This window comes from Cottoperca gobio, chromosome 8 (genome assembly GCF_900634415.1).
Source record: "Cottoperca gobio chromosome 8, fCotGob3.1, whole genome shotgun sequence".
In the NCBI taxonomy this organism is placed as follows: Eukaryota; Metazoa; Chordata; class Actinopteri; order Perciformes; family Bovichtidae; genus Cottoperca; species Cottoperca gobio.
In genome coordinates, this window is record NC_041362.1 from 7,829,217 (window position 1) to 7,856,800 (window position 27,584).

The window sequence follows — 27,584 nt, forward strand, 5'->3', positions numbered from 1 at the left end:
TGTGTTGGTAAGCAATTCTTCATTCAGTGTTTTCATAAAAGCCTTATTTTTATGCATTTTTTTCGTTACTATTGTTTAACATTTTAATCAAACCTTTAAATGAACAACTTAACACAGAACCACAGCAAACAAATCAAATAAATAAAAGCCAAAGTCTTAACATTATGACACTTTAGATAAAAGCGTCTTTGAGTTACAAGAAAAGTCTAATGTATTATTATTATTATTATTATTAAAAGTCTTTAGTGCAGTGATTATTTTTCGGTTTTCGCTCATTTCTTCACTTTCTCCCCACCTGTTGCATTTAAATCAGGCTCCCCGTCTCTCTGTCGCTCTCTGTGCACCTGGCCTGTACCACTACACTCGCTATCTTTGGAGCGTCTGCCCCCCTTCCTTCTTTCAAATAATGGTACGATCCTAGTCTGTCCTCGCATGTGATTGACCGCATGGTGTGCCCATCAAAATAAGGTCCCGCCCCTGCCTGGACCGTCACAAAAAATCAGTACTTTTTGTATGTTGTATAATCTTCGTTCGGAGGCGGGGCCACAGGTGAGTCCAGGCTCAGTGTCACTGGCTCCACCCCCCCCCCCCCCCCCAGAACCGGCAGTGGTTGGTTCATGTTTGTTAGCAGCTCCTTGTCTCTTGCTTTTTGAGTGCAGACATAATATATATTTTGTTGTTCACGCCACTAATGTAGCAGGATAATGAGTGAAACCTTTTTTTATTCTCTATTCTCTAAGAAGGTAAATGTTTAATATTGGTTTATTATAGTTAATGCTTTCTTAAAAGAGCGTATGCTAAAATGTCTTTGGAATGTTAATTTGGCTCTGTGCCAACCAGGGTGAGAGGAAGTTAAAGATTACACATACAGAGATACCATTTAGCTTGTATAAAGATAGAGGGGTAAGAACCAGCTCATTTGTTGTTAGACCGTGTATCTTCTAACCAGACAGTATTTAGATCCATATGTAACAGCTTGAGAGATATTTCAGACAAATGTCAGCCCTGCTAAGGTCCTGTGCTCACAGTCTAAGATCTGTGGATGGACTCAAACACAGCAAGGCTCAGAAGTTATGCAACAGTTTGCTCCAGTGGTGTCGGTACGTTTATGTTCTTCAATAGTCAAATTGCAACATGGAAAATGTATTAATGTTTGTGTTACATTAATGGCTCATTGTAAATATAGAAAGAAACATGGCTTTTGGTGATTTTATCTGTTGTTCATTAGGTTCCTAAGGTTATCAGGTTTGTTAGGTTGCCACTATCCAAGGCTCACTGTTTAAACAGCCTCCTGTATTCTTTCATATAGAGCAGGGGTTCCATAGCGTTTCCTTAAGGGACACCTTTTCTATCATAGAGTAAACTGACGACTTCTGATTAACATATGACATATTTTATGGATATTTCATATTATATTCAATGCATAACAATAACAGTGCAGAACAATTGATTGATTTGAATGCAATTAAAACAGATTTTCTTCCTGCAAATATTGCAGCAGAGATCATTTTCCCTGTTATTTTTGAGGGATTTGTAATACATTTCTCCATCTGTATTGTATTGTACTTTTTATTTATTATTATTTATTTTTACAAAATACAAAATAGGCATCTTATTTATCAAAATCAGGTTTTTCTTCTCCCCAATGCTTGGCCATTGTTCTATAAGCTCTTTGGTTGTTTTAACTATGTACTTTTCTAAAGAAGGAGGCTGTGTAGAGGGAGGGAAGGCTCTGTGACTATAGCAGCTTGTGTTCAGGCCTTCACCGTGCCCTTATCTTGTAAGATAACAAACAAGTGTAAATATAAATGTTAAATATAATCCACATTTTCTGAATAACTATTTTGTTTAGTTTACTTCACAGACATAAATGAAATACTGAGACATAGGTCAACTGCAATTTTTATGTATTTATAGAAAGTGATCGTACACCCCTTAAAATCAAGAAGGCCTCGTGACCCCCCTGTGAACATTGGTGACCCCCACCGGGGGTCACCAATGATTTTGATGTTCAAAACCCCTGTGCATGTTTGTACACCAGGTCCCTCCATGTGGACGGTCCTCCTCTCACACCCTCACTGAGCAGCAGCTATGTGCATGGCACCTCCTCCATCTCTCTGCTCCCCCTGACTGTCGGCCAGAGCCTGGACTCCACTGTCGAGCGCTGGCCTGACCGTGAAGCTGTGGTCTTCCTGCAGGACGGCGTCCGGAAAACCTTTGCACAGTTTCAGCAAGATGTGCGTCTCAGATTTTGTGCCTTCAGCTTCTGCTTCTAGGAGCCTTCATGCGTGTATCAACCCTCAAACACTATTCATGATATACCAATGAGTTTCCTGTTTCAATAACCGCTGCTAAATGTAACTTGTTTGTGCTTTTTCTTTCAGTGTTAAATGTTTAGGTTAATAAAATAGTTGTTTGACCTTTACACCTGATGCAATCACCTGTGATTGTCATGTGACACAAAATGTGCCTCCTAAAAACGGTTAGTCTGGTAAATCATTGACTCTACATGAAGCAGCCCCCATCAAATTTAGTTTGATGATATGAATTGGTTCTCTTCTTTGGGAGAAATCCTCACCAAGCTTCTCTAAGTTACAGGAAAAATGCATCGCATGCAGCAGAAAAAGATCTATCAAGGTCTATCGCAGGCATAAAAGCTTGAAAGCTATATTGTTAAAACGGCAGAACTTATACAAGTGGTGGTGATAAGTTATCTAACATACGTGAGATATGTATTTGTGCAGGTTGACAAGGCGGCTGCAGGTCTGCTTGCTTTGGGTCTGAAGCGAGGAGACAGACTGGGAATTTGGGGACCCAACACGTACGAGTGGATCCTTTTCCAGTTTGCTTCGGCCAAAACCGGAATTATACTGGTCAGTTTGGGATTTGTTTAAACACATTGACAGAGTAGCCTTGTAGTTATAAAGGCTGCTCTGTGTTACCAAACACCCTGCAGTCAAGTATCAGTGAGCAGGACATTGAACCTTTCAGTAGCCCGACAGAGCTATTCTGTTCTGTACCACCTGTTTACCAGGTCAGTATACTCTCTTAATAGGTACTCATTTCCATAACCAGCCATGTAGTACAGAATATATCATGTGTATGATATGGTATGTACTGTAAAGTCATTTGAAAAATGTGTGGTGAAGGGGCTGAATACATACACTTGCTGTTTTTGTTCTTGCAGGTTTCATTGAACCCGGCCTATCAAGTGAAGGAAGTGGAGTTTACTCTGAAGAAGGTACAACAGGTTCTTTTACAGGGTATTAGCCTACTTACATAACCACCAGCGGCGGTGACATTAGTTCTCATAATGTGCATATAGCATACCTGTCAACATTGGAATTTGAAAATAAGGGACATTTTCTGGCGGACTCCGTCCATACCTTAACAGCTCTCAGCCCCCCAGCCCCCACCCATATAATGTAAATGTAAACACATAAAGGACGGGTATATACATTCAGGAAATACATATTTATTTAAAGTTTATGTATTGTATTTATTAGTTAATATCATCAATTTATTTGATGATTGAAGAGTTGTGTGGCTTTTGTTTCCCCCGACGAGTACTTCCTTGCGATGGCAGAGTCGGGAAACATGTCCGCTACAGAAGCTGAAGGCTACATTATGTTTGGCGCAAAGCATCGGCATCTTTCCCTCAGCTTTGATCACTTGGTCTGCCTCCGACACAGTTCTTATCACAAATGAAGTCATTGTATGTTTTTGTGCCTCTTCGGCGTGCTTGTGCTTGGACGATTTTTCATGGGTTAGGGTTAAAAACGGGAGGGTTGACAGGTATGGCATATAGTAAGGTGCACTAAAGAAAAATCTTTACTTGAGTATTTCTATTTTCTAAACTTCTATTCCACTACAATTCAGGGAAATATTATTATTTTAACTTTACTACATTTATTTTATACCTGTAGTTTATTTACTTTGCAGATTCAGATTTAAATAGACTTCTACTTGTAACAGAGTATTTCTACACCACTGTTAAAAACTGTACTGCTGAACCAAAGTGAAATACGAAAGCATGACTTCCGACGATTTACTACTTTCATCGTGAATACATTCAGCAGACCTGATTCGTCACATGCAGGTCCAGTGTAAAGCTGTGGTCTGCCCTACCCGCTTCAAAACACAACCATTCTGCGAGATGCTGAGGGAGCTCTGTCCAGAGATCAACACGGCGCCAGTAGGCATGATCAAAAGCTCCAGGTTCGACAGAGCCGATGTCAGATTGAATACATGTTCTTCCTCTATTGTCATTATGGGAGGAGGAGACTGTAAATACTCCACAATCTAAAGTAGTTTTGTGTATGTGATTTAAATATCGTGTCTTGGGTCTGCCAGGGTGCCAGACTTGCGTATGGTGATTGTGACGGATAGCAGACAGCCAGGCATGTTCCACGTAGAGGATGTGATGCAGGCCGGGGAGAGTCAGCACCACAAAGAGCTGATGGATCTGCAGAGCAAGCTGTCCTTCGATGATCCCATCAGCATCCAGTTCACATCAGTAACCTTCAGTATTGTACCTTTTGTATAATTTGGACTAAAATGATGATATCAATGATTCAGATCAAGTCATGTTGCTTGTTTATTTGTTTCAGGGGACCACAGGGACTCCAAAGGGAGCCTGTCTTTCACACCACAACATTGTAAACAATTCCTACTTTATGGGTCTCAGAGTAGGTTTTGGACGAAGAGTAAGTATATATTAATCTTATGATTTGAAGAAAACATAGCCAGTAAAATGTAAGTAATCTTATTGTCCATATCTCCATCAGCCTCAGGTGCGAGTGTGTGTGCCTGTACCCTTGCACCACTGCTTTGGCTCTGTGGTGGGGGGGATGAGTATGGCAGTGCACGGTATCACACTGGTCTTCCCTTCCTCTGCCTACAACAGCCGAGCCAACCTCGAGGCCATTCAAAGTGAAAAGTATGACATGCTGCTCATCACCCAAATTACGTTCAAATATACAATATTAAGCACTTTAATTGATTTTAGTTTTTTTTCACTTCAGGTGCAATTTCGTCTATGGCACTCCCACAATGTTCACCGACATGCTTAACCAACAGGATTTACACAAGTATGATTTGTCGTCAGTTGAAGCTGGTAATAGTTTTAAAGACTAAAACATGATTAATATGTTGTTTTGTATTTGGTCTGATGCTGACAAAGCATTTGAGCCATAATTATTAATGTGCTGCTGTGGTTTAGGCATCATGGCAGGTTCTCCATGCCCTCCTGAGATTGTGAGAAAACTGAAAACAGACATGAACATGAAAGAGATAACAGTGAGTAACATGTCCTATACCTTTTAAATAATGCTGTATAGATACTGTATGCTTACATCTTCTCCATCATATAACATGGGTACATTATCTTATAATAGATAGGTTATGGAACCACTGAAAACAGCCCTATCACATTCATGGGATTCCCACAAGACAACGATGACCTGAAGATAAATACTGTTGGATGCATCATGAGCCACACTGAGGTAGCTATGCCTTATTTTTTGGCAGAAAACCTTCATCCATTTTTGCCATAACCAAGCTCATGCCTGTGTATCTTTATTATAGGCTAAAGTGGTGGACCCTACTACTGGGGAGATTGTCCCTCTGGGGGCCTCAGGAGAGCTGATGATCAGAGGCAGCTGTGTGATGCATGGATACTGGGAGGATCCTCAGAAAACCAGCGAGGTTATTTCCCCAGACCGCTGGTACAGGACTGGGTAAGTTACAATGTGTACAACATGTGGCATGTTACTGGAACAGGTATTGATGCTTACATGATACATATTGTGGGATTGTTCCTCTACACAGTGACACAGCCAGTCTGAACAGTTTGGGATACCTTTGCATTGAAGGACGCATAAAGGATTTGATCATCCGAGGAGGGGAAAACATCTACCCCGCTGAGATAGAGCAATTTCTCTATACACATCCGAAAGTACAGGAGGTGCAGGTGAGACTCAGAACCACTGGAGGCCAGCAGACGTCATAAACGTTGTCTCTAAGCAGACCACAGCAAAGATACACCTTGAACAAACTTTTTTTTAACTCGCTGAATGTGGAGGGAAATTGTAGACATTTTAATTAAAATAAATACATTTAGTGAGAATATATTTCAGTGAGCTGAGGTGTTGAATCTACACTCTAGTTGTATTTCTCCCTCTGCTTCCTAAGGTGGTTGGAGTGAAGGACGAAAGGCTTGGAGAGCAGGTGTGTGCCTGCATCAGGCTGAAGGAGGGCCAGACCTCCAGTGCAGAGGAGATAAGAGCATTCTGCAAAGGCCAGGTGAGAGAAGGTGATGGAACAAATTGCTCCACGTACTCAAAATCAGCAGTTGTTCAGTTTGTGTTTTGTTTTTCTCTCCCCTAGATTTCTCACTTCAAAATCCCCTACTTTGTGATCTTCGTAGACAGCTACCCCCTGACACTCTCTGGAAAGGTACGATACTACTGCTCCAACACCAACACCACTCATGTATCAGAATGGCCGTGATGATTCATGGTTGATCACTATACAGAGACTGAAATGGTTGCAACTTTCCGTTTTCTTTCTAGATCAAAAAGAACATATTAAAGGAGGACATGGAGAAGAAACTAGGCCTCTAATTATGTGGACCCTGATGGACTGTGTTTGAGTGCATTCGTGGTTGCTAAGAGCTGGACTAAGACTCTAAGTGATCAGCTGCTCTTGATTGTCATTCCTGGAAATTGTTGTTTACATGTTTATATACAAGTACAGTGATCCTACATCATCTCTGAGCTTGAAGTTTCATTATTGACCTTGGAAAGATGTTTGCACAAGGTCCATCTAGTGGACACATTACACAATAGTAATGACTGATGAAGGCCACAAGATGTCACTGAAAGCTTTACATTTCAGTTCATGACCCAAACGCCACAACATATATTTGTCATCTCAATCTTTATTTATTTATTTAAACAACTTTGACAATTTGATATCATATTACAATGGCTTTAACCATTCATCATCTGAACATGCCATACAAGAATCTGAAATAAATAGGACTTTAACGCCAAATGGCATTATGTACAAATGTGGTCGGCAAAATTACCATCCTTACAAGCTATTTACAGTGACTGAAGAACACTTTAGTAACAGGCTCATAGAGTGCCCAGAAATGACATCTCAAATGATCAAATTCAAATAAATACTAAACTTCAAATTATGCTTCAAGATGGTGTCACTCTATGAAAAGGGAGAAAATATTTGGGCCAAATGGATTTAGACAAAATTCTGACATGTCAAATGAATGCTTTGCCAATATCCAACCTGCTAAAAAATCAAGTCAAATAAACATAAAGGTCACACAATAACAAATAATCAGCAAATATGACACAACGGACCGTACCATCATACACCAGCCAAAGTTAACAAACGGTCTCTACAAAAGATCTTCGAGTCAGTTTTGTTTTGAGTATCCGTTTGTGGGAGTTTTATAAAGCCAAATTCACTTCTCATATTACGACCACCACCGTGGAGAATTGCCCTTATATCAGAATGAGGTAAATGAGCCTGTCACAAGAGAGAGAAAAGAAGAGTATACATCAAAACATAAAAAAAAAAAAAAAAAGAGGCAAAAAACTGTTCCCTTGAAATGTCAATGGATGTCCACAGAGGAAGAAACACTGGACTGCAGCAAAACCTGTGAGGAGCAGTTTAAGTGCAGCTTTAACCCAGAGGACAGAACCGGCAGATATGTCCAAGCTTTAAAGTTGGACTACTTCCAAGTTAATTACAGGAAGTAGCCCGTAACAATAGGAACGACTGCACTATGGCTACATGGCTTCGAACGATCAACATTCACTTCAGTCATGAATATGGGGTCCAACTGTACCTCTCCGACCCCACATTACATATGCAAGGAAATATTGCATTTTAAAGCATCCTGTGAGATAAATTAATTAATATGAACACATCCCTTTTTAAATATAATACATTCTAAATTGAAATTAGTTTAACTGTGCAATTTGAGTGAACGTACAAGGAGGAAAAGAAGGTTAAGAGGAAGCTGTGGTCTGTTGAGGACCTCTTGTCATCAGGGATAGTAGTTTTCAGATGAACACTGGAACTAAGAATATAACGGTGCCACTTCAGGAGCAGCGGCGTTGCGACGACATTCATACGAGCAAAGTACAGTACAGCTTTAGGCACATGCAAGTATGTGGTAGGAACATATGCACTCATGACTGTGCACCTACCCACAGATGCATTTAGAGCTGCAAACTGGAGGCAAGTTCATTGTATAGCCAAGCCTCTCTTCCACACGTTCAAAAAAAATGCACAATCCCAAACAGGCAAACGCACGCATCAGTTTTTCCTTTCAAACTCTCTCGCACACAAACACACACGCACACACGCACACATCCCTAGCACACAATGTAATGGTCTTTCAAGTGTCCTCTCGGTTCCTATAGTTTATGTTGTGACACCTCACACACTCAGAGGCAGCAAGCCTGGTGGAGACACGGCTCTGGATGCGGTCATGGAGGTCAGTGAGCTGGGGTCCAACCCATTTACAGTCCTGCAGTTGTGCAATGTGCAATATTAGCAAAAACAGACGCGCATACATACAGGGCAAAAATAACAACGCATAAAACCAGGTTTGATGCAGAAGTGTAGCAAGGAGAAGAATAGAACTCACGTTTTGTCGAAGTAAGTGGCATGTAGAGAGTGAGAGAACTTTGTGGCATTGCTGTTGATGAGTTTGCCGTTGTCTGTGGAGTAATTTTTTCTTGCTGCCTGGTCTTTGGCAAAGTTCCTACAGGCAGCGATTTTGGACTCCAAAGCCTAGTCACAAAAACAGGAGACACGATCTGTACTTAGCCTCACCAACATCTTTCCGTTCCTCCGTTGGCTGAGGACACACTGCTCCTCAGTGTTCTGCAACCCATTCACATAATCAATTGAATTATGTCTTAAATTAAAAAAAAAAAGGAATAATTCCTACCCCAACTTTCCTCAGGAGATCGCCAACAATATTAAGAGCGGAGATTCTAGCAGAAGGAGTGAGGGATGAGTTGCCACAGCCATTGGTCATTGCTGCACAAGTACACAAGTCGATATTAAAATACAGATCGGCGAATTTCACGTGTATAGTAAAGAGTGAGATTAATTCATCAATCCTGACCTTTTGAGCTGATGAAGGGGTGCTCTATGCTCTTTCCTACAGGTGTGGCAGGGAGGGATAAAGAGGCCTGCACTGCAGAATCCATCTTGTCGATGTCTAAGGTGGGGGAGCTGGGTGCTGACATCCTGTCTGTCGTCCGCTCCCGTACTGCCAACTCCTGTCTCAGATCTGCAGAAGATAAACTCATGAAATATTCCTCCACTAACCCTTACAGATGACGCTTTGCCTGCAGGAGGGCGGAACGGGTTCTCGTCTTTACCTCGCGCTTCATCTTTCAGCCGCTGCACAGATACTAGGAGAGACTCCTTCTCATCCAGCTCACTCTCCAGGAAGGCATTTCTCTCGATGGCCTGGTTTAAGCGGCCCTCAAAGTCCTCAAGGGACACTATCGTCGCCCTGCACACACACACACACACACACACACACACGCACACACACACACGCAGAGGTTGAAGGGGACAATTGTTAAATCGTTTTATGTCCTTTAAGGTCAAATCGCAAAAAAATTAATCTAAATACAGCTAGAATTCATCTCCTCAGAGCCCCCTAAAAACCATTAATGTCGACCGCAGTGTGTCAGTCTGACCTCTTGGCTCTCTCCAGGTCATCGTTGGCCTGCTCGAGCTCTCTGACGTATTTCTGGAGCTGCTCCTTGATGCTGCGCGTCTGGCCGAGGTCATCCTCGAGCATAGAAATCTGTTTATAACTCTGGGCATGCTGATGCTCCAGCTTCTCCTGATTGAGTGAAAAAAAAGAGAAAAGGAGCATGTGAGCGAGTGTGTGAAGAGAAACAAGGGGTACACAATCCACTTTCATTTCCTTTTGCTGAGGCATGCAGTGTGAAATGACCATATTATATATACACTACACAATCAACATCAGTGTCCCTACTGTTGGTAATACAACCTGGTGAATCATAAGACAGTTTGTAAATATGATCTTCCACACATTATGTTCTCTCAAAGAGCCTATTTGTTCCTTAGGGAGACCTTGGGGCTTCATTTGCCCTATGCTACTTTACAGTACAGTTAGCATGCCTTATGGTGGCCCCTGAGGCACAAAGCATGATTCATGATCTTTCTGCTTCATTTACACAGTTTGTTTTGAGCATTAGCTGCAATCACATGTTGGGGCCAAGTGAAAAATCACAATACTTCTCTGCCATGCATTCAGTGGATGCACTATTTTCCAGACTGTATACACAGTCATTAGTTCAACCATGGACATGAGACGAGAGCACACTGAATAAATCTGACTACCGTTCATGCTTGCAGTGTTTAAGAACCAGACTTGTCCTTACAGTTTTCCATTTTCTTCTAATCCAATTAAAGAGTGCTGGAGGATTACCTAAGAGCCTTATTGACACTTAACATTAAAATAAGATCCTTGTCCTCAGGATCCAACAGAGATCAGATAACATTTACCGTTGTCCTAACCAATAGACCGTAAAAAGCCAAATCCCAAAATAAAACTTTACGCCAAGTCACCAGGCCCGGTTACCTTGAGGTTGGACACCTCGTTCTTCAGTCTCTCATTTTCAATTTGGAGGTCTCGAAGGCGGTGTTCGGCCTGGCTCAGCTGTGCCTCCAACTCAGCTTCCAGCTCCCGGCTCCCTTCCTGGAACTCCTGCAGCTCCTCCTGGGCATCATAGCAACTGGATGGCACACACACGGACACAGTGGTAAAACGCATAAACAATCATTGTCAATTACCAGCTACCCTGTTCACCGGCCACCATTCAATTCTGTATCGCTGACTGGCTGAATGGGCGCGGGCACGAGCTCTAGAAAACTGTCTGGCTTTTGTCCTGTAAGATGAGCCAGGCTCAGGCATGTTCTAGCAGCTTTATCGCCAATGGCCGGGAATAAACCTGCATGAAAAGCCCAGTGAGAAATGTGTAGATGTTTCAACCTTCCATCCTGCAGGGACCGGTGCACGGCTCAGCGTTGTCGAGTTAGGCATTCTAAATATACAGCTCCAAAAAGAGAGACAGCTGAACTGTGACAGTAGGTGGTTCAGAAGTAGCTCAGAAAAACAGGCCTGCTGTCAAGAGTCATCAGCTGTGGGAGAGGTTAAAAGGTCAGAGGTGGAGAGAAAATGAGAGGGCGCAGAAACAGGATGTGCTAAGAAGCAGGATGTGCTAAGAAGCAGGATGCGTGTACACGCTGGTCAGGGGGGACCCCGTGTAGAGAATTAAATAAAAAACACACAATAACTCATCATGTACTTGTGACGAGTGTAGAAGTTTTCAAAGTGGAATAGGACGTACATTTGGTGGTAATGTAATCGAAATGGATCCTAGTTTTGTGCCTGTTACGCGCACACACACACACACACACACACACACACACACAGTTCTGAGATCAGCTGACTTGTACTGGGATAATGGCCTCACTGTGGCTCTACAGAGCACTGGAATCCATGAATCAGTTGTTGTACCGGGGTCGTTCCACACATACCAACGCCACAGCGGCTGCTTCATCAGCACGCTGGGCCCTGTAACTTCCCCGTTTGACAGTCGGGCTCTCGCGCTTTTCAGGGTTTTAAAAAAGACCAAGAGCACTTTGTATGCGTGACGTAGAACAGCATTAAATAACATGTGTGAATGCTGGAAATACAAGTGCATGTCACATTAAATACATCTTTTAGTGATAACCACAAACTGTTATGTTGTCACAACAACATGGGGGGCTTCAGGGAGATAACGTTTCAATAGGTAACTAATGAACACTGCATGCTGCCACTGTGAGCGGTTCTCTTTAGAAGTGATCCTGAGAAACTGTACGACACAAAACATGTGTGAGACAAGCCGCTGTATACTTGGGAGATATTCTTTCCATGGGTTGAAGTTTTTCCGCTTTGTACCCACATAAGGAATTTCTTAGAAAACCACCAGGACTTTAACCCTCTGTGTGCATCGAGTAGGACGGGCCCCAACTCCATAAATAGAAAAGACTGACAGAGTGAGTTCAGCAAAGATTTACACAACACTCACAAGCGCCACTGCTGCCTACCCGGACATGGACTGTGGTCTCCGTGTAAGAAGTCAGATGTAGTCATTTCCTCCTGAGCAAGCCACAGCTGTTTGTGGGCACCGATTTTAAAAAGCCCGTCTGTTCATTTACCTCACACGGCTAAACACGGGATTATGTGCTGAAACTTTAAACGCATCCACAAAAAAACTACATATTCAGCATATTATCATTGGCTTATTTTGTAAGAATGAGCTACTGCTTTTTAAAACTACAAAAGTTATTCTTCTGAGTGGGATTATTTCATATGTGGGATTGCTGCCATCTGCTATTTGGTTCAACGTTTTTGCAAGTCAGATCACAAAATAAAATATGACACATTTGTTACATAACCCCGATTTGCAAGATTGAGCTCGGTAACAGTAACACTCTGTATGCACAAAGAGCTGAGAACACAACAGAACATCTGTCCAACAGTCACATGTATGGTATGTCATAACAAGATGTGAAACATGGATAAAAGAGGTTACATGTACATACATGTATAGGAGAGAGAAATTCAGGCATGTTAACGTGTCATAAGAGAACTAAATCCCACTGCCTACCTTTTCTTATATTTGAGGGCTTGGGACTTCCAGTAATCAACTTCCTCATCCTTTGACGTAAATTTGGGAATCATCTCTTTGTCCATGTCAGGGCACCCTGAGGATTAAAAAGGACATATTTATTAGCCTCACAGCCGGTTCCATTATCTTAATACATTATTTACATATGGAAATCATGCAAGGCTAAAGTTTAAAAGTAGAACAAGCATTGAATTGTGGACTAATTAAAATAAGCAGTTGGCTCAAACATGTTGAAACCCCTTTCATTATGTGCATCCCTGTGCATGTAGAAACATGCACAATACATTCCCTTCTTATCTCAGTGCTGAACAACCAGGCCGATCTAGATTTAAAAGAATTCCCTCATTCATCACGAGAGATAACAAAACAGACAACTACCTTTAAATCGAAAGTGGCAAACAAAGCCAGATCGGCCATGTGACCCAGTCATTCTGAGGTCATGTCATCCTTAGTTACTCATGAATCACTGACTCATGGGAAAAATCAACCAATTATTTAGAAGCAGGGTTTTGATAAAGTGACTGAGTGGCCAACATGGCAGTGACTGTGAACGAGCTAAATGATACGTGTCCAGTGCATAGTAGAAGTGTGCCTCCTTTATTACATTTAATTAAATCTCTAACTTTACAGCTCATGTGATGTCAGCATTACTAATTCATTAAAGGCGATCCTGGCCAATTAAATGTGGCTAATGCCGATTAGATCAAAGCTGCCTGTTGTAGCCTGTAGTTCTGAAGTGTTGACAAAGTGTTAAAAGCTTGTCGTCTTCCGTCCCGTTTGCAGAAAGAACACTTTACTAGACGGTTGTTCCTCTTTTCTGGGTGAGCTAATAAACTCTGCGTCACTCTGTGATCCATGTGGTAACAAGGCAGGTTTCAGGAAATGAATAAAAACACATCTGGAAGGGGCCACTGTGTGGGTTTTGTGTGGGAGTAAATACAACTGCTACTCCCATTGCTGTAGCTCCAGGAATATTCATAATGTGAACAGATATTAGCCTATCAGGATATCCTGCCGATCGGTCAGACAACCAGGGGATGCAGCAGAGGAAACCCCTCAGCGGACTGAAGGTTGAGCAAACTATGCTCTTGGGTTTAGGCGAGGAGGAGGGCGTGTTATTTTCCTTGCCAAGATGGTCTAGACTCAAGAGGCAAGACCACGTAAACATTCCTCTGAGATGGCGTCATCAACAATTTACTCGTAACAGGCTTTAGACGCGTTAGTCTACTATTTTGGAAATCACAAAGGAAACTGTAGACACAAATACCCCGAGGGTGGAGACAGGGAATGTTCCCAAGCTGCTACTGACATAACATGTTTGTTGTATCATATGATCAGGTAATCGAGCAAACATGGCAGATCTCTATTCGTTATGGGATCCGGTGCTTTCTATTGATCCCTGCGAGTCTTCAAAAAAGGCATGAGCGACAGGAAACTGTTTCCATGGTGATTCAGATCAAAAGACCTTATCAGGATGATCACCCCCTCAAAAAAAAAAGACGTGTCTATTTATATTTATTAGCCCACTGACCAATGACGGGAGCTACCAAAGCTATTTCACATATTTAAGACGGATGTTGACAGACCGGTTCTGTATTGGTAACATAATACACCACTTAAAATTAGACAAAAAGGTTCAGTTACATCACGCAACAGTTCCAGTGCTGAGACTCTGCCAGAACAAATGACAGTTCCCGTTATCTCTCATTTCAGCATCCTTTGGAGCGGTGTCAGTTTGACCCCTGGAACTACTTTTCTGTTGTAACAATACAAGGACAGGCAGTAGGGCTCATAGCCAGCAAAGATGGTGGTGACGATGGCACCCAACTTACTTGTGTGGAGCCATCTGGTAATTAGAGGAAGTTAGTGAAGAGAGAGTTTCCTTTTTTCACATTCTTGTCTTTACATCCTCTTTTGTTGCGGGTGACTCCATGCTTACTAAGAGTTCAACTGCAGACACTAGTGGAGTCACACTTTGTTAATGGGCCCTATGAGAGGGGGTGAGTCAAATACATCTTTGTAGTGTAATTAGTTTGCTCTAATGTGAATAATAAGCAGACATACAGCTTTGCAGGGTGTGGTGGTAGTGTTCCCCTGACTATATTTTGGTCCCCTGTGTTATGCTTTAGCTGCAGGACGTTGTGCAATTTTGCTAGGCAAATGCTAATAGGTAAAAATCATACTATTTTATCAAAGTTAACATCAAAAACCAATAAAAGGAGGCTGTACCAAAAAAAAAGACAATTGACATGCTTCACAAATAACTGCCATTTACAGACGATATACACCTTTTCGCAAAAAAGCAGTCCCAATAATGAATAGACTGACGTTTATTAATTGTAACATGTTATCTGAACAGCGGCAGTCATCTAGCTTTAGGTATGTTAGCTAATAAACGCTGGCGTCAATGTGTGGAGATCGGTTAATGTCAAACAGTACGCTTACACTGTTAACAGAAAGCAGAACATATCACGTAGAAAAAGTGAAACTGAATGGCATATAAAGAGAAGTATCAAGGCGAAAACGTCTCGGGGACATTTAAACAGAGCTCGAGCTGTCATCTCGGTTATCACACAGAAGCTGCGTCTGAACACGACAGCTCAATACACAAACAGGTCAGACATTACACACATTCATGTTCACGGTTAAACTCGTTACCTGCTCATGTCAAATCGGTGTCGAGCTATCTTCTGCTTCAGTTGGTCGCCTTCCAGCCGGTGTTACATTCAACACACACACACACCTCTCCCCTGCCCTGGCCTCGGATGATACTTATGACTGAGCTGTGTTTAGGAAATTGCCAACGCGTCTCCCGGAACCGACGTAAATCCTGACATAGAGTACGTGCTGACGTATTTCACGTTTACGTCAGAACTGGGCAGGGCAGCTATAGAAATAGACATACTAGAATCAGCCGCACCTTCTTTTTTTTTACTGTAGATTTGTAGCTACATAGTTTTCACCGCAGTGACCACAAGGTGGCATATGATTGCCAGAAACCACCACACAGGGACACCAAGACAAAATACCATAATATTCTTTCTCCCCTGCTTATGGTCTTATCGCTAAGTTTATAGAAATTGATATTTCATGTAAGCTACCTTTTGTAGATTTAATATATAAACAAATTATGACCTATTATTTGTTGTGAAATACCCGGAAATATCACACACATTTGAACAGATTTGGAGTCTCACTTTTTTGAAGCTACTAATTATGTCGACTCTTTTAACATTAAGATATATTTGTTACAATGATAATTATTTATTATCTTTCTTTATGATAATTTTTTTCCCTGTTTTTTCCTGTTACAACTAGCCTACCTATTGTCTATTTGTATATAGCCTATAGTCTATGAGCTGAAAATAAACTAGGATAGAACGTAAGCTATCCCCATATAAGAAATGTTTCTCGTTTAGACGAAAGCCAAATAAATAGTCTATGCCTATAAAACAAAGTTTTATTACAGGAAATAATAAGTTGTTAAAATGTAGATTTTTTTATTAGGAGTGACTTAAATAAACATAAATAATAGGATAATTTAGTATCTCAGCAAATCTAAATTTTAAATGTGGATAGTACCAATACATGGTACATGCACAGTTCTTTCATCCTTACATTACATTTATATAATATATGTATATATATATATATATATATATATATATATATATATATATATATATATATATATATATATATATATATATATATATATATATATATTTATGTATATGAATGTACCGGTGTATATATATATATATATCCTATATACATATATTTCTTATAAGCTACAGCTTTGAAAAAAATATCGCCAATTCATCAGATGCTGCAGTTTTGCTCATATATAAGAATGTCTGTCAGCAAGCATATAATGCAGTTTGAAGAACATGAAACGCAAACCAGCTTGGCCACTTGAAGTGCCAAATGCCTTCAGGTGACCCAATCAGTGAAGCCACTGCAGTTAGAGGTGGCTGGCCCTGTTTTACAAGGCGCAGCTCTCGCCTCAACACTCAGCCAAGATACAGACAGTCATGCGCTGAGGGAATTCACACTACATCTGCAAAGGGATCGACTTTTAGTTTGAACAAACTCTCTTATTGCAGTGGTTACTTTTCCTTCAATGGCATTTCATAAGGAAGATAGCCAGGAGGACGCACGAGAGTGTCCAGTGTGCTATGAGAGTCTGTCGGGCACAGAGAGGACTCTGAGCTGCGGACATGTATTCTGCCACGACTGTCTGGTCAAAACGTTGGTCAGCATCAACAGCAATGGAAACACTATCAGAGACACTATTGTTTGCCCTGTCTGCCGACATCTTACATTCATCAAGAAACAAAAGGAAGCGCTCGTGTCCCTTGCGGCGGACAAGGATCCAGGTGAAGGGCAGACCCTGGAGGTGCCTGTCCCTCCGCCACCGAGACAGATCCAGAGCGCACGGCGCCCCTCCAGTTTACCGACAGAAGTTACTTGGATTTCTCGTTGCTTTAGTGACATGTCTGAACGAATCCGTCGACAAAGGTTGATTAGGCCAAGCCATAATGAATCTCAGATCTTTATCATAAGCGCTCAAGGGCGACCCATGGCTGAAAACGATGCGCTCAGTGTCGTGATGACTGCGGTTCAACCGCAGCGCAGGCGAAGGCGCAAGATTTGCACAACTGCACGATGCCTGGTTATGTTGCTGTCAGCATTTACTATACTTGCACTGGTGGCTGCGACTTTACCCTGGATTTTGTTGGCATAGCCCAGTGATGTGGATGTCTGGATTATGAAGTGCCAATATAGAATGATGAACTGACATTTTTAGGAAACATATTCTCATCCAAAGACTGAAGTTTATACCTGCTATGCAATGAACTGTGTGAAGAAGTGTATTTGTCTTATAGATCAAATAATTTATTTCAATAAATAATACAAATATTGAAAATGTACAATATGGTAACATTGCAACATGATTTTAAGATGTGATTAGGTACCGTAATTTCCTTGATTTCCTGATTTTAAAGAAAAGTCTGTGAGTGTATAGGCATGCCCTTTGTGTGCATAACCACGCAACAGTCTAAAGTAAAGTCAAGGATAAAGCTTTGGCAGATAAGTCTTTGTGACATGTTCTACCTGTTTTATGAATAGCAAACATGCAGGGAAATGTTTCAATTTGAAAGTGCACCAAAAGTGAATAAATCCAACAAGATTGGACATTTTGAAACTATAATTTCAACAAGGAAAAAAAGGAGTTTGGCAGAAAAAAATATAATAAAACCATGTAACCCTAAACCAATTGCTGTTAAAGTTCCTCAAGTCATTGTTGTGTGAGCTTGTTGTTGGATACACTGTTTCCAAGCAGCAGAAACAAAACTGTAAACTGCAGAGCTACAGCAACTATCCCACTTTCAGGATTATTTTGTGTGTGTGCCTATGTCCTCAAAAAAAAAAGAGTTACGTACAAGACATGAGCTTGGTTTATTGAGGACGCAAAGTCAGATAATAAACATAATTAAACAGTCAGAGTATCATGTTGACAGACTTTCTCTCCTCCTTACGTCACAAGAAAACATGTCAGATGTTTGAAAATAAAATCATACACAAGTCCGTTTTAAACTTTAGCTTTACGCGTACTGATGGGAGATATAAGTTAGAACCCTCAGTAACACATACACCATGTGACTGACTCCCCTTGTAGTTTGCATGAAGACGATGTAAACAGAGCCACCTTGAACACTTTCAATAAGAAATAATTGATGCACCCATGGCAGTCTGAAGGAGATAGATGAGCAGGTATTGATGAGCTGCGCCGATTGCTGTAAGAAGATACACTGCTGCACTGGGGCATTACATTACATCATTACATCTCTCTCTCTCTCTCTCTCTCTCTCTCTCTCTCTCTCTCTCTCTCTCTCTCTCTCTCTCTCTCTCTCTCTCTCTCTCTCTCTCTCTCTTAAGAATCCAGATTGAGATGGAGCAGAGAGACGTGGGTTCATTTTGGCAAAAAAAACCCCCCAAAAAAACGAAAGTTATGTAAAAACTAGAAATCCGTTTTAAAAAAAGCTAACCGATTTCTTTGAAAAAAGACTTATGTTAATTCTTCGTGAACAAAAGAGTTGACAACAAATGAAAGACTGAATGAATGACATTCTGACAAACGTGTACACTCCTAGTTTCCTCCTGTGACAATCCTTCAGCCATCCTGCTGGGCCGGTCCTACAGGTTACGCACCTGCAGAGGCTTCTGTTCAGGTTCTTAGAGAGTGGCAGGGAGGTGATAATGATTCATTTAATTGGATGAATCAGACTTTTAAGATGATATTCCTGTTGGTGGCTTGCACATCGGTAGAAATTAACCGTAAAAAGATGTAAATGCGAAGTAGACACACATTTCAAGGCAAAAAGATAATAAGGGGAAACTGATAATACTAGTAATGTATTCAGGTTAAAATGATGACTAACAAGAATTAGTTTCTAGGTTTCTCCACTATGTTAACGCTGTTGAATATATTTCTATGACAGCATAAAACCTCCAGGCGGGGATGGAAAAAACACTCCTATACTTAAGTAAAAAGAAAAAGTCCTGCATCATTCCTTTAGCAGACGTCATTTCACTTAAAGTATAAAAAGTAAAAGTATTCATTGTGCAAAAGGAGTTTTTGGATTAATACAATTGCCTTGCAACATTACTGCTACAGTCATTTATTTTTGCATTTTAGTGCTGTATATGTTTATGGTTGTGCTTATTGTAACTACTTTGTATAGTCTAAATATTAATTTACAGCAATGAATCATATTCTATAGGATCATCCAATCCTTCCAAGTCTCATGGCAGTTTGTGAAATGGTCACTCGTCACTGTGTTCATCTTTGTGACGATGCTTTTTCCAGCTAATCCAAGCGTTTAAAATAGTTTATTTAGTTAAAGAAGCAGGACAATTTTCTCAATCCTTAAAAGTTTGTCAGTTTGTCTTGTCATAGCATATCCAAGTACCAGTGTGTTTTTTCAGAGTACTTTGTTAATCCTCCTAGTGAGCGTTTTCAGTTGTTGTCTTGATTTATGGAAGTAAACTTTTGTTTATTCTACACTACCTTTGTGTCTGGAGTCGTGCAATTGAGTCTTCCTTCCCTTTGTCAGAGTCGTAACAATGTACTAAATTACATTCCACCAAATGTAGTAGATTAAAAGTACAACAATGTTTTTTATTCCAATATAGCAGAGTTGAAGTTGCAGAATTGTACTGCAAGTTTTGAATAATAGTTCTGTCGTCAGGGATCATCAACTGTCACATTTAAAACACATCATGAAATAAAGCCACATGAACCAAGTGAGATTATTAAAAATGTAGAGTTTAATATATATATTTATTTCTGACATTCTGATAAGGATTGCAGGTAGGCTTCACAGTACACACTGTGTTCCACTTGATATGCTAAGCAGAGGAGGAAGAGGAGGAAGGGGTGGGCATGGTGGGCTTGACAAGCGGCAGGTTTTGTTTGTACACTAGTAGTGGAAGCAGAAGGAGGCAGTACATCCACAGGCAACATCCACTCCTCTACCGTATTGCTCAAAACCCCACGAAGGACCATTTATTGTGATCCACATTCTCTAGAGTCCATCTCTACATTTTACCCCTCTTACAATCCCTAAAAAGACAGTGATTGACACAAAACGTGGATTATCAAAAGACTATCTAAGCGCATGCATGACCCTTTTTCAGATTTCTTTCCTTTCTTTTCTCATTTAACCCCCTCCCCCCTGCCAGAAAATGTAAACAAATTGAGCTTTTCTTTAGACCAACATACTTGGTGGTGAGGTGCGTGAGGAAATGTAGTTCTACAGTAGGTGAAATGCTTGATAAAACTACAGTGTACCATTTGGTGCAAAAGGTGGCTCCTTTGAATATGCTCTTGAAAATAAATCGCTGTAAAGTTAAACTAACTGGCTGAAATTAGATATGTGATGAAATATGATTTGAGGGTAGGTACAGATGTCCTTTTTTTTCTTTGAAGCAGCATAATAATCACACCTACAATGAATATGAATGCATGCTTTTAGGTGGCTGTAAGTTCCAGTTATGATGCACAAAAGCATTACAGCAATACTGCCCTGCACTGGTAGTAATACATGCCAACAGGCTCAAATTAACCTTCATTCAAATGCAAGCTCTCATTTGCCTATTAGTTATTACAAAATCAGGTAGCCTACTGTTTGAAATCCGAGCGAGTCACATTCAGTCTGCACACACACACACACACACACACACACACACACACACACACACACACACACACACACACACACACACACACACACACACACACAGAGAAACCCCTGCCTCCTCGTATTAATGTATGGATCCAGCACAGAAAATAAAACCTCTAGTACACATTAATTATGCCTATAGTTCCAAAATAACAACCAGTGAGGGCACTTGCAATTGTTGTCATATAATCACCACAACTATCAATACAATTATCAACATCACCAAAATCTTCATAAACATTGAGAACACACACGGAGGCATACCATAGATCACTTTTTGGAGAAAGGTTAATCTAGAATTCATTTTGTCAAAAGTAAAATCACACATCAAAACAAACTGAAAAAAAGGAAATGAATTGCTTTGCAATCAAATGAATGGCTTTTTTCTTTCTGTAGGTTTGGGAAAGGTGACTTTGATCACTTTTTATACTGAGGTGGATCAAAACACTGTAATTGCACTTTAATTGACAAAATTATAGTCCTAAAACATTTTATACGGAATTAAAAAAGTGAAACTGCAGCATCTGTTATCGGATGAACTTGAAATACCTCTGATTAATTGTCTGCGGTGAGAATAACAACAAAGGACAGATTTATTTTCAACTTTGGAGGTGATACAGCAGGTGTGCCAAGTCCGCTTTTATAATTGAATGAGCACATATGTTTAGCCGGTCCAACAGTATAGGCTTAGGACTTCATTTATCCTCATTACGAATTAATGAAATGGTCAGAGTGTTCTTAAAATAATCTAATTATTTACATAGGAATCTATTAAATAACTGATCAAGCAGAAAAGATAGAGCATATCTGAGCAACTCATTAGTGCTCGAGCATGTTCCAAGTCAAAGCTCAGGAGACAGAATTAGAAAAGAAACACAATTGATTTCAAGCAGAATTAACATTCTGCATTTCTGCTGCTGCATCCTTGTTACCTTGTGTTACAGCGAAACATTATGAAACCACAGTAAACCTGTTCATTGTGTGCAGGGACAAAAATAACAGCAAATTTTTAATCATTACATTTTCTACACATGATAAATATCAGCACATATATTATTATTATTATTATTATTATTATTATTATTATTATTATTATATATATTCAAGATATGCATTTTACATATACTTTTCCTCTCAGATTTATATACATCAATTTATGTACAGTCTTTGTATTTACACTAGGAATCAAAGGTCACTGAACCTGAAGCACTTGAAACAAGGTTAAGAGAGAGAATCATACAAACCTAAAGGCAGTGTAGTCATCTATCCATTATCATCACACTGTAACAGCACATGGGTGGTCTAATTTTACTCTCCAAGGACAACAACAACAACAGAAACACTCTCACAAAAATAAAAACACTGCCATTCTGAGGCCCTTGATCCGAAGGAGTTCGTTCACATTGGCTCGTCATGCAAACACACCGCGGTGCTTTCGTCCAAAACATTTCATTTACAGTAACATTCTTCTCATACTGTGCTGGTATAAAGTGAGTTAAAGTGAGCTTACCTGTATGAGGGTAAATGTCAGAGAAAGAACTACAGTTGTAATATGTGATAGAAGAGGGGAATTAAAGACTGGGTGTGACAATAAGAAGTAAACTGCTTTAAACGTTTCATCCTGCATGCAAAACCTGTCTCTACGGCTCAGCATGTTCCTAATGTGCGCAAAGCTTGAATACCCTGTGAGCAATAAAACACTACTACTCTCTGTCTCTCTGTTTCACCCTGAGGATGGGCTTTGCTCCTAACCATGTCAGGCTCTGAGTTTCCCTTACCAAAAGTTGCACAACTTGAGAATATCATATTGCAATATGATTGCATGTTTTTAATAAGGCAAACAAAATAAAATAGAAAAAACTCACAGAAATACAGACCACTGCATCATACAACAAAGATGAACAAAGCAAAGCAAACAATAAAAATAAAATCTTAATTCAATACTCATCTATATTCCAGTCTTTCCTCCTAAAGGCAACTGTTCCTCCACTATGGCATTTTGGTGTTTTTCTTTGTAGTCACGTTTATGTACTAGCGAGCAATTGTAAGAGATGACTTTCTTTGCAGCCTGTAGCAGATGTGTTCGAGTTGTGGTTTCAGGTGGGCATTGGTGAGGCCAATTGGTGTTTCCATCAGGCCTTGATGGCGACAGTTAAGAGTATGTATAGCCACAGGGGTGCTGGTTAGCTGTGATGCCTTAGGGTCATAGGTCATAGAGTGGTGCTCTGTGGCTCCTCCTCAGGCACAGCGTCCCCCTCTGGAGAGTCTGTCACTGCCACCGACCTCCTGCAAGGGATACCGCTGAACTCATCGATGAGGCTGTCCAGATTGACATTGATGGAGGGGATTTCATAATTGAAGATATCTAATGGTGAGCATGGTGGGAGAGGTGAGTATGATGAGCAGAATGGTGGAAATGGTGATGATGAGCAAGAGGAGGAGGAGAAGAGGGCATATGACGATGATAATGAGGTGTAAAAAACGGAAGAGAGCAGAAATAATATTAATCTTTTTGAGTCTGAACTCATGGTAAGTGGCATATGATGTCTGTCCTGATTGAAGTAATCAGTAGATTACATGTGCTTCACATTCTACACAGGGATGTTTTCAGTGTGTTGCTAGACACACCTACAAGTACAAGCGACTAGTGTGATATGTCACAGCTATTTGCGTCTTTTGAGACAACAACAAGTTATTTCTGTCAGAACAAAATACAATCACAGGTCAAAATGACTGCACAAGGACACATTACTGTACACGTTTACAACAGTGGCCAGGTAAAACCAACACAGAGGCAACAAGATGTGTGTGGAACTCTGTGGAAACCAAGACACCAAGTGGCTTGAAGTTACAATGGCAATCTCACGAGGACCGGGAACAGTATTTGCTCTAAATATATTCTAAAGTGCTGCTGCATTTACTGAAAGCAGCAGGTCCAAGCAGAGACTGGTGACTACTCCTGTGTAGGAATGAGATGGAGCGTGGCAGTGTAGTAAGAGGGAGCAGAAGTTTTAAAAAGCGATGAACCTGCCAAAGGTGGAATGGGGGTTACCTGTGGCCCCCCGATTCCGCTGGCAGGCACGTTAGAGGGGGATGTCTGCTGGCATAGGGCTGGGAATGGGTAACGAAAGGAGGGGGGCTTTAAGATGGACCTTTGTAAGCGACGGCGTCTGCAATGTGAGCGCAGTGTGGTGCACTCTGGGAAGTCCTTAAGCCATGCATTATCGCTTGAGCGGCAACACCATGCAAAGAGTCAATAATGTCAACCTGCTTTCAGAGGAAATAGGGAACATTTTCTGATTGAGAGCAACAGGTAGGTGTGTTTGAGGCAGGCTGCAGGAGACCCCAGAGGCAGCCACAGCACGAGGCCAGGCAGTGAGATGGAGCGCATGGGGGCGGGGACGGTCTGGCTTACCCTAAAAGTCCCCCTCACACTTAGCCCACACTGAATCCCTGGCCTCACACAGCTGCAAGGTGCACAATAGTAGCAGGGGGAACAAGAGAATGATAAATATAGCAAAGTGACAGAATGATTGGTATATAATGACAGAACACCTCATCATCAGAACATATACTGTAGATATAATGTGGGGTTTGTCTGGCTAGGTTTCCACGCCTGCTACGCAATAAGAGAGACTTGACTGTAAAGTAAGCTTCTGACCTACCTCTGCCGATTGAGGGTCTGGGTAACACAGATAAACAGAGAGCACATGATGAATCTAATGGCAACTTCCATACAAGCAGGACGAGCTATGCTTCTCTGATGTTTCCACACATTACCCAGAAACATCATCACATAACACAAGCAATGAGTACATAGGTCAAGGAGATTTGCTCACTACAGTAGCACAAAAATGCTAATATTTACATAATTCTTCAGGCATCTGTGTCTAAAAGGCAACTTTTATTCATTCAGACATTCGCTTGGGAACAGTCAATAAGGGGAAAGGTATCTTTTATGTCTACAGGGACAAGTCCTACAGAGTCCTACACTCGTCCACCGTCTCCGTTGGACAGAGCCACAGCGAGTCTGAGCGAGGGCCGCTGCAGCCCCACCTGTGGTGGCGGAGGGGGTGTTGTTGCCAAGGGCTGATGTTTACCTGTAGACATGCTCTCCCCGGGAGACAGTCCATCCAGGAGGCCCTGCTCCAGGGGCTGGGGAACTGGGGCCATGGCCAGGCCAGTGAACCCCGGGGGGGCTGTGGGCGGCTGAGGAGGGGGCAGACTGGGTCTCTGCCTGGGCTTTGGGGCGGGCCGCGACTTGGTGAGCGTTCCGGTCAGGGAGGGTGGGGACGAAAGGGAGTGGGGTGCCCCAAATGGGGTCTGCCCAGGGGAGGATGGGGGCACTTGCCCTGGAGGGCAGACCAGTCCATAAGGGGAGGGGGTGCTAGGAGGTGTGGGGGACAGGCTGACCGGTGACGGCTGACCTGTTGACTGGTCGGACATCCCGCAGGACTGGCTGTAAGGGACCTTTGGAGGCACAGGGGCCAACTTCTTGGAACCTGGATATACACAACAGTCACATTGTTAGAAATGAAAATACATACACAATAAGTTTATATGTTACGTGCACAAAATATTCCGTTTTTTGACTCATATTCCGAAAAGGACAATATTCTTACTAAGCTGTTAACGTAGCGATTAATATTCCACTAATATTCCTGTTTACATGCAGCCATGCATCAAAGATTAACGTAAAAGCCCCCTATGAATCACAATCTATTGCTACGCCATTAAATCACTTTAACTTCCAAAAACCTGTTGATATCCATGTCTTTTATAATGTTTAAAAGTTGGTGTGTTTCTCCTTGCAACCAGAAATGTGAGCTTTTCTTTTGCTAATGCATCTTTAACCCAGAATTTCAAACTGTTGTTTAGTTGGTCTGGTTTGTAAAAAAACCCTATTGTGAATGCGTTGTGTACATGTCCAAAAAATGCTCTTAAAACCAGAAGAATAACGGCATATTCCAATGTGTTTTATGCTGCATTCGGAATAAGGACTAAATCGGAGTATCCAAATGGAATACCTGTTTTCATGACCCGTATCAAATTTGGAATAATAGTGAAATATCAGTGTGCATGTAAACGTAGCCAATGTAAACTGAGATTGAGAGAGTTGCTGACCTTTGTGCAGGGTGTGTGGACTGTGCTCTGTGGAGTGGGGGGACTGGCTACTGCCCTGAGGACTACAGCTGGGGGGGACTGTTGGACCTGCCACCTGGATGGCTTTGTGTCCAATTACAGGGGAGAGCTCTTTACTCTTGAATGAACTGAAAAAGACAGGAAGACATTAGTTTGTGAATAGTATCAGACACAGTATGTGTTTTGAACTGTCAGTATACCTCATGTACATTATCTCAAATCCACAACAGCCATCATCATCATCATCATCATCATCATCATCATCATCATCATCAACATCATCATCATCACTTTTAAGTACAGTGTTAACAATATTACTAACTTTTCTGAAACCCAGAAAATAATGGCAAGCAAGCTTACATCAAGGTAAGCAAGTGTTTAGCGGCAAAACAGTTTCACATCATCTCTTATTTAGCAGTTTGAGACACAACTGGTGCACATGAGTCCATAAAACTACACGTTTTTGTCTTTTTCGTCAGTGAAAATGTCATTGACCAAACTGAATGTGATTTTTCTTTTTTCTCAAACAATGAAGTTGGATGGCATTGGCATGTCAATCAGAAAAGTGCAACTAAAACATCTCAGTTATAATAGAATTTTAAAAAAGTAGGCTTCCAGGTAGGTTTTTCAGAACACCAGTAAATTGAATCGATTTGTCGTGTTTTATTCTGAGATATATTCGAAAAGAAAAACAATTTCTAGTTACAGGAGCTCAACTACAGCCCAGCTGGGATCTTAACCGGACTCACAAGATTTCCACTGGATATCTGACAAGAAGGGCCACTGAGCTGAACAGAAGCTGTACATCTTTGCATCCAGCAACAAATAGAAAGAGGTAGCATGAATGCTTCTTTGGGCAGAACCTCCTCAATTGCCTTCAGAATTATTTCTTACAGTACAGTAGTGAGGATGCACAGAAAAGAGAGTAGAGATGCTGCATGTAACAAGATATGAGCAACTAAATATAAACCGACGTTATATACTGTAAGCATGGACCAACTAATAGAGTGTACCTAATCAAAGGAGCACCCTTATTCATCTTTGTTCATCTTCATGTATCATCTAGTGTACTAGTGGACTGTATGAACAGATTTAATTTGCATATCTTGTGTTATGGAAACCCCTACACATATTATATACCGTCTAAGCTCTGCATTAGCTATCTTGGTGTTTTAGAAAGCTCCAGTGATGTTAAAATTGTGTTATAAGACATCAGTAATGGGACATTTGATCTACTACTAGTGTCCTCTCTGCTTATTAAGTTTAAATCACAACCATTACGTTTTGTCTCACTGTATTCTCTGCTAATTGTAAGATGTACGTATTTCTGTAATTCATGCCTGCAATGCGGATATACTCAGTAATATAGACAAGTATAGCTGCAAAACTCATATGAGCTCACGCCAACACAAAGCACCGATACTGCAGT

The 27,584-nt window shown here is 41.1% G+C and overlaps 4 protein-coding genes across 10 annotated transcripts in view; 2 read left to right on the plus strand and 2 right to left on the minus strand.

Annotated features, from left to right (window-relative positions):
• The first annotated feature begins 503 nt into the window (after positions 1–503).
• Positions 504–6,765, plus strand: LOC115012213 (acyl-CoA synthetase family member 2, mitochondrial-like). Of its 3 annotated transcripts, none has more exons than XM_029437695.1 (17): positions 504–549; positions 993–1,100; positions 2,042–2,237; positions 2,745–2,873; positions 3,188–3,241; positions 4,100–4,218; positions 4,354–4,516; positions 4,611–4,706; positions 4,788–4,939; positions 5,025–5,116; positions 5,222–5,298; positions 5,397–5,504; positions 5,587–5,738; positions 5,830–5,971; positions 6,193–6,303; positions 6,388–6,456; positions 6,573–6,765. In XM_029437695.1, exons 2-17 carry the CDS (start codon positions 997–999, stop codon positions 6,621–6,623), a joined length of 1,815 nt encoding a protein of 604 aa, XP_029293555.1. In that variant the 5' UTR covers positions 504–549; positions 993–996; the 3' UTR covers positions 6,624–6,765. The 3 variants fall into 3 exon arrangements, with proteins under 3 accessions (XP_029293555.1, XP_029293553.1, XP_029293554.1); XM_029437694.1 differs by lacking the exon at positions 504–549 and adding an exon at positions 652–743; XM_029437693.1 differs by lacking the exon at positions 504–549 and having other exon boundaries at positions 615–1,100.
• Positions 6,766–6,922: 157 nt separating this feature from the next.
• ndel1b (nudE neurodevelopment protein 1-like 1b) lies at positions 6,923–15,581 on the minus strand. The gene is made up of 9 exons (XM_029437696.1): positions 15,423–15,581; positions 12,744–12,840; positions 10,667–10,820; positions 9,753–9,901; positions 9,426–9,562; positions 9,167–9,334; positions 8,987–9,078; positions 8,681–8,826; positions 6,923–8,560 (listed from the first exon to the last, which is right to left on the minus strand). Exons 2-9 carry the CDS (start codon positions 12,827–12,829, stop codon positions 8,470–8,472), a joined length of 1,023 nt encoding a protein of 340 aa, XP_029293556.1. The 5' UTR covers positions 12,830–12,840; positions 15,423–15,581; the 3' UTR covers positions 6,923–8,469.
• Positions 15,582–16,723: 1,142 nt separating this feature from the next.
• On the plus strand, positions 16,724–18,019 carry LOC115012589 (RING finger protein 222). Its single transcript, XM_029438283.1, has one exon. It carries the CDS (start codon positions 16,888–16,890, stop codon positions 17,509–17,511), a length of 624 nt encoding a protein of 207 aa, XP_029294143.1. The 5' UTR covers positions 16,724–16,887; the 3' UTR covers positions 17,512–18,019.
• A 2,057-nt stretch (positions 18,020–20,076) lies between these two features.
• The window catches only part of arhgap44a (Rho GTPase activating protein 44a), a 29,563-nt gene continuing 22,055 nt past the window's right edge, over positions 20,077–27,584 (minus strand). For 2 of the 5 annotated variants that reach the window (XM_029437372.1, XM_029437371.1), the window contains 3 exons: positions 26,138–26,283; positions 25,114–25,515; positions 20,077–23,378 (listed from right to left, as the gene is read on the minus strand). In XM_029437372.1, coding sequence (XP_029293232.1) covers positions 23,224–23,378; positions 25,114–25,515; positions 26,138–26,283 — 703 coding nt within the window. In that variant the 3' untranslated portion in view covers positions 20,077–23,223. Of the gene's footprint in view, positions 23,379–24,428; positions 25,516–26,137; positions 26,284–27,584 lie in introns of all 5 variants that reach the window. The other 3 variants (XM_029437373.1, XM_029437374.1, XR_003832631.1) reach the window with 3 other exon arrangements.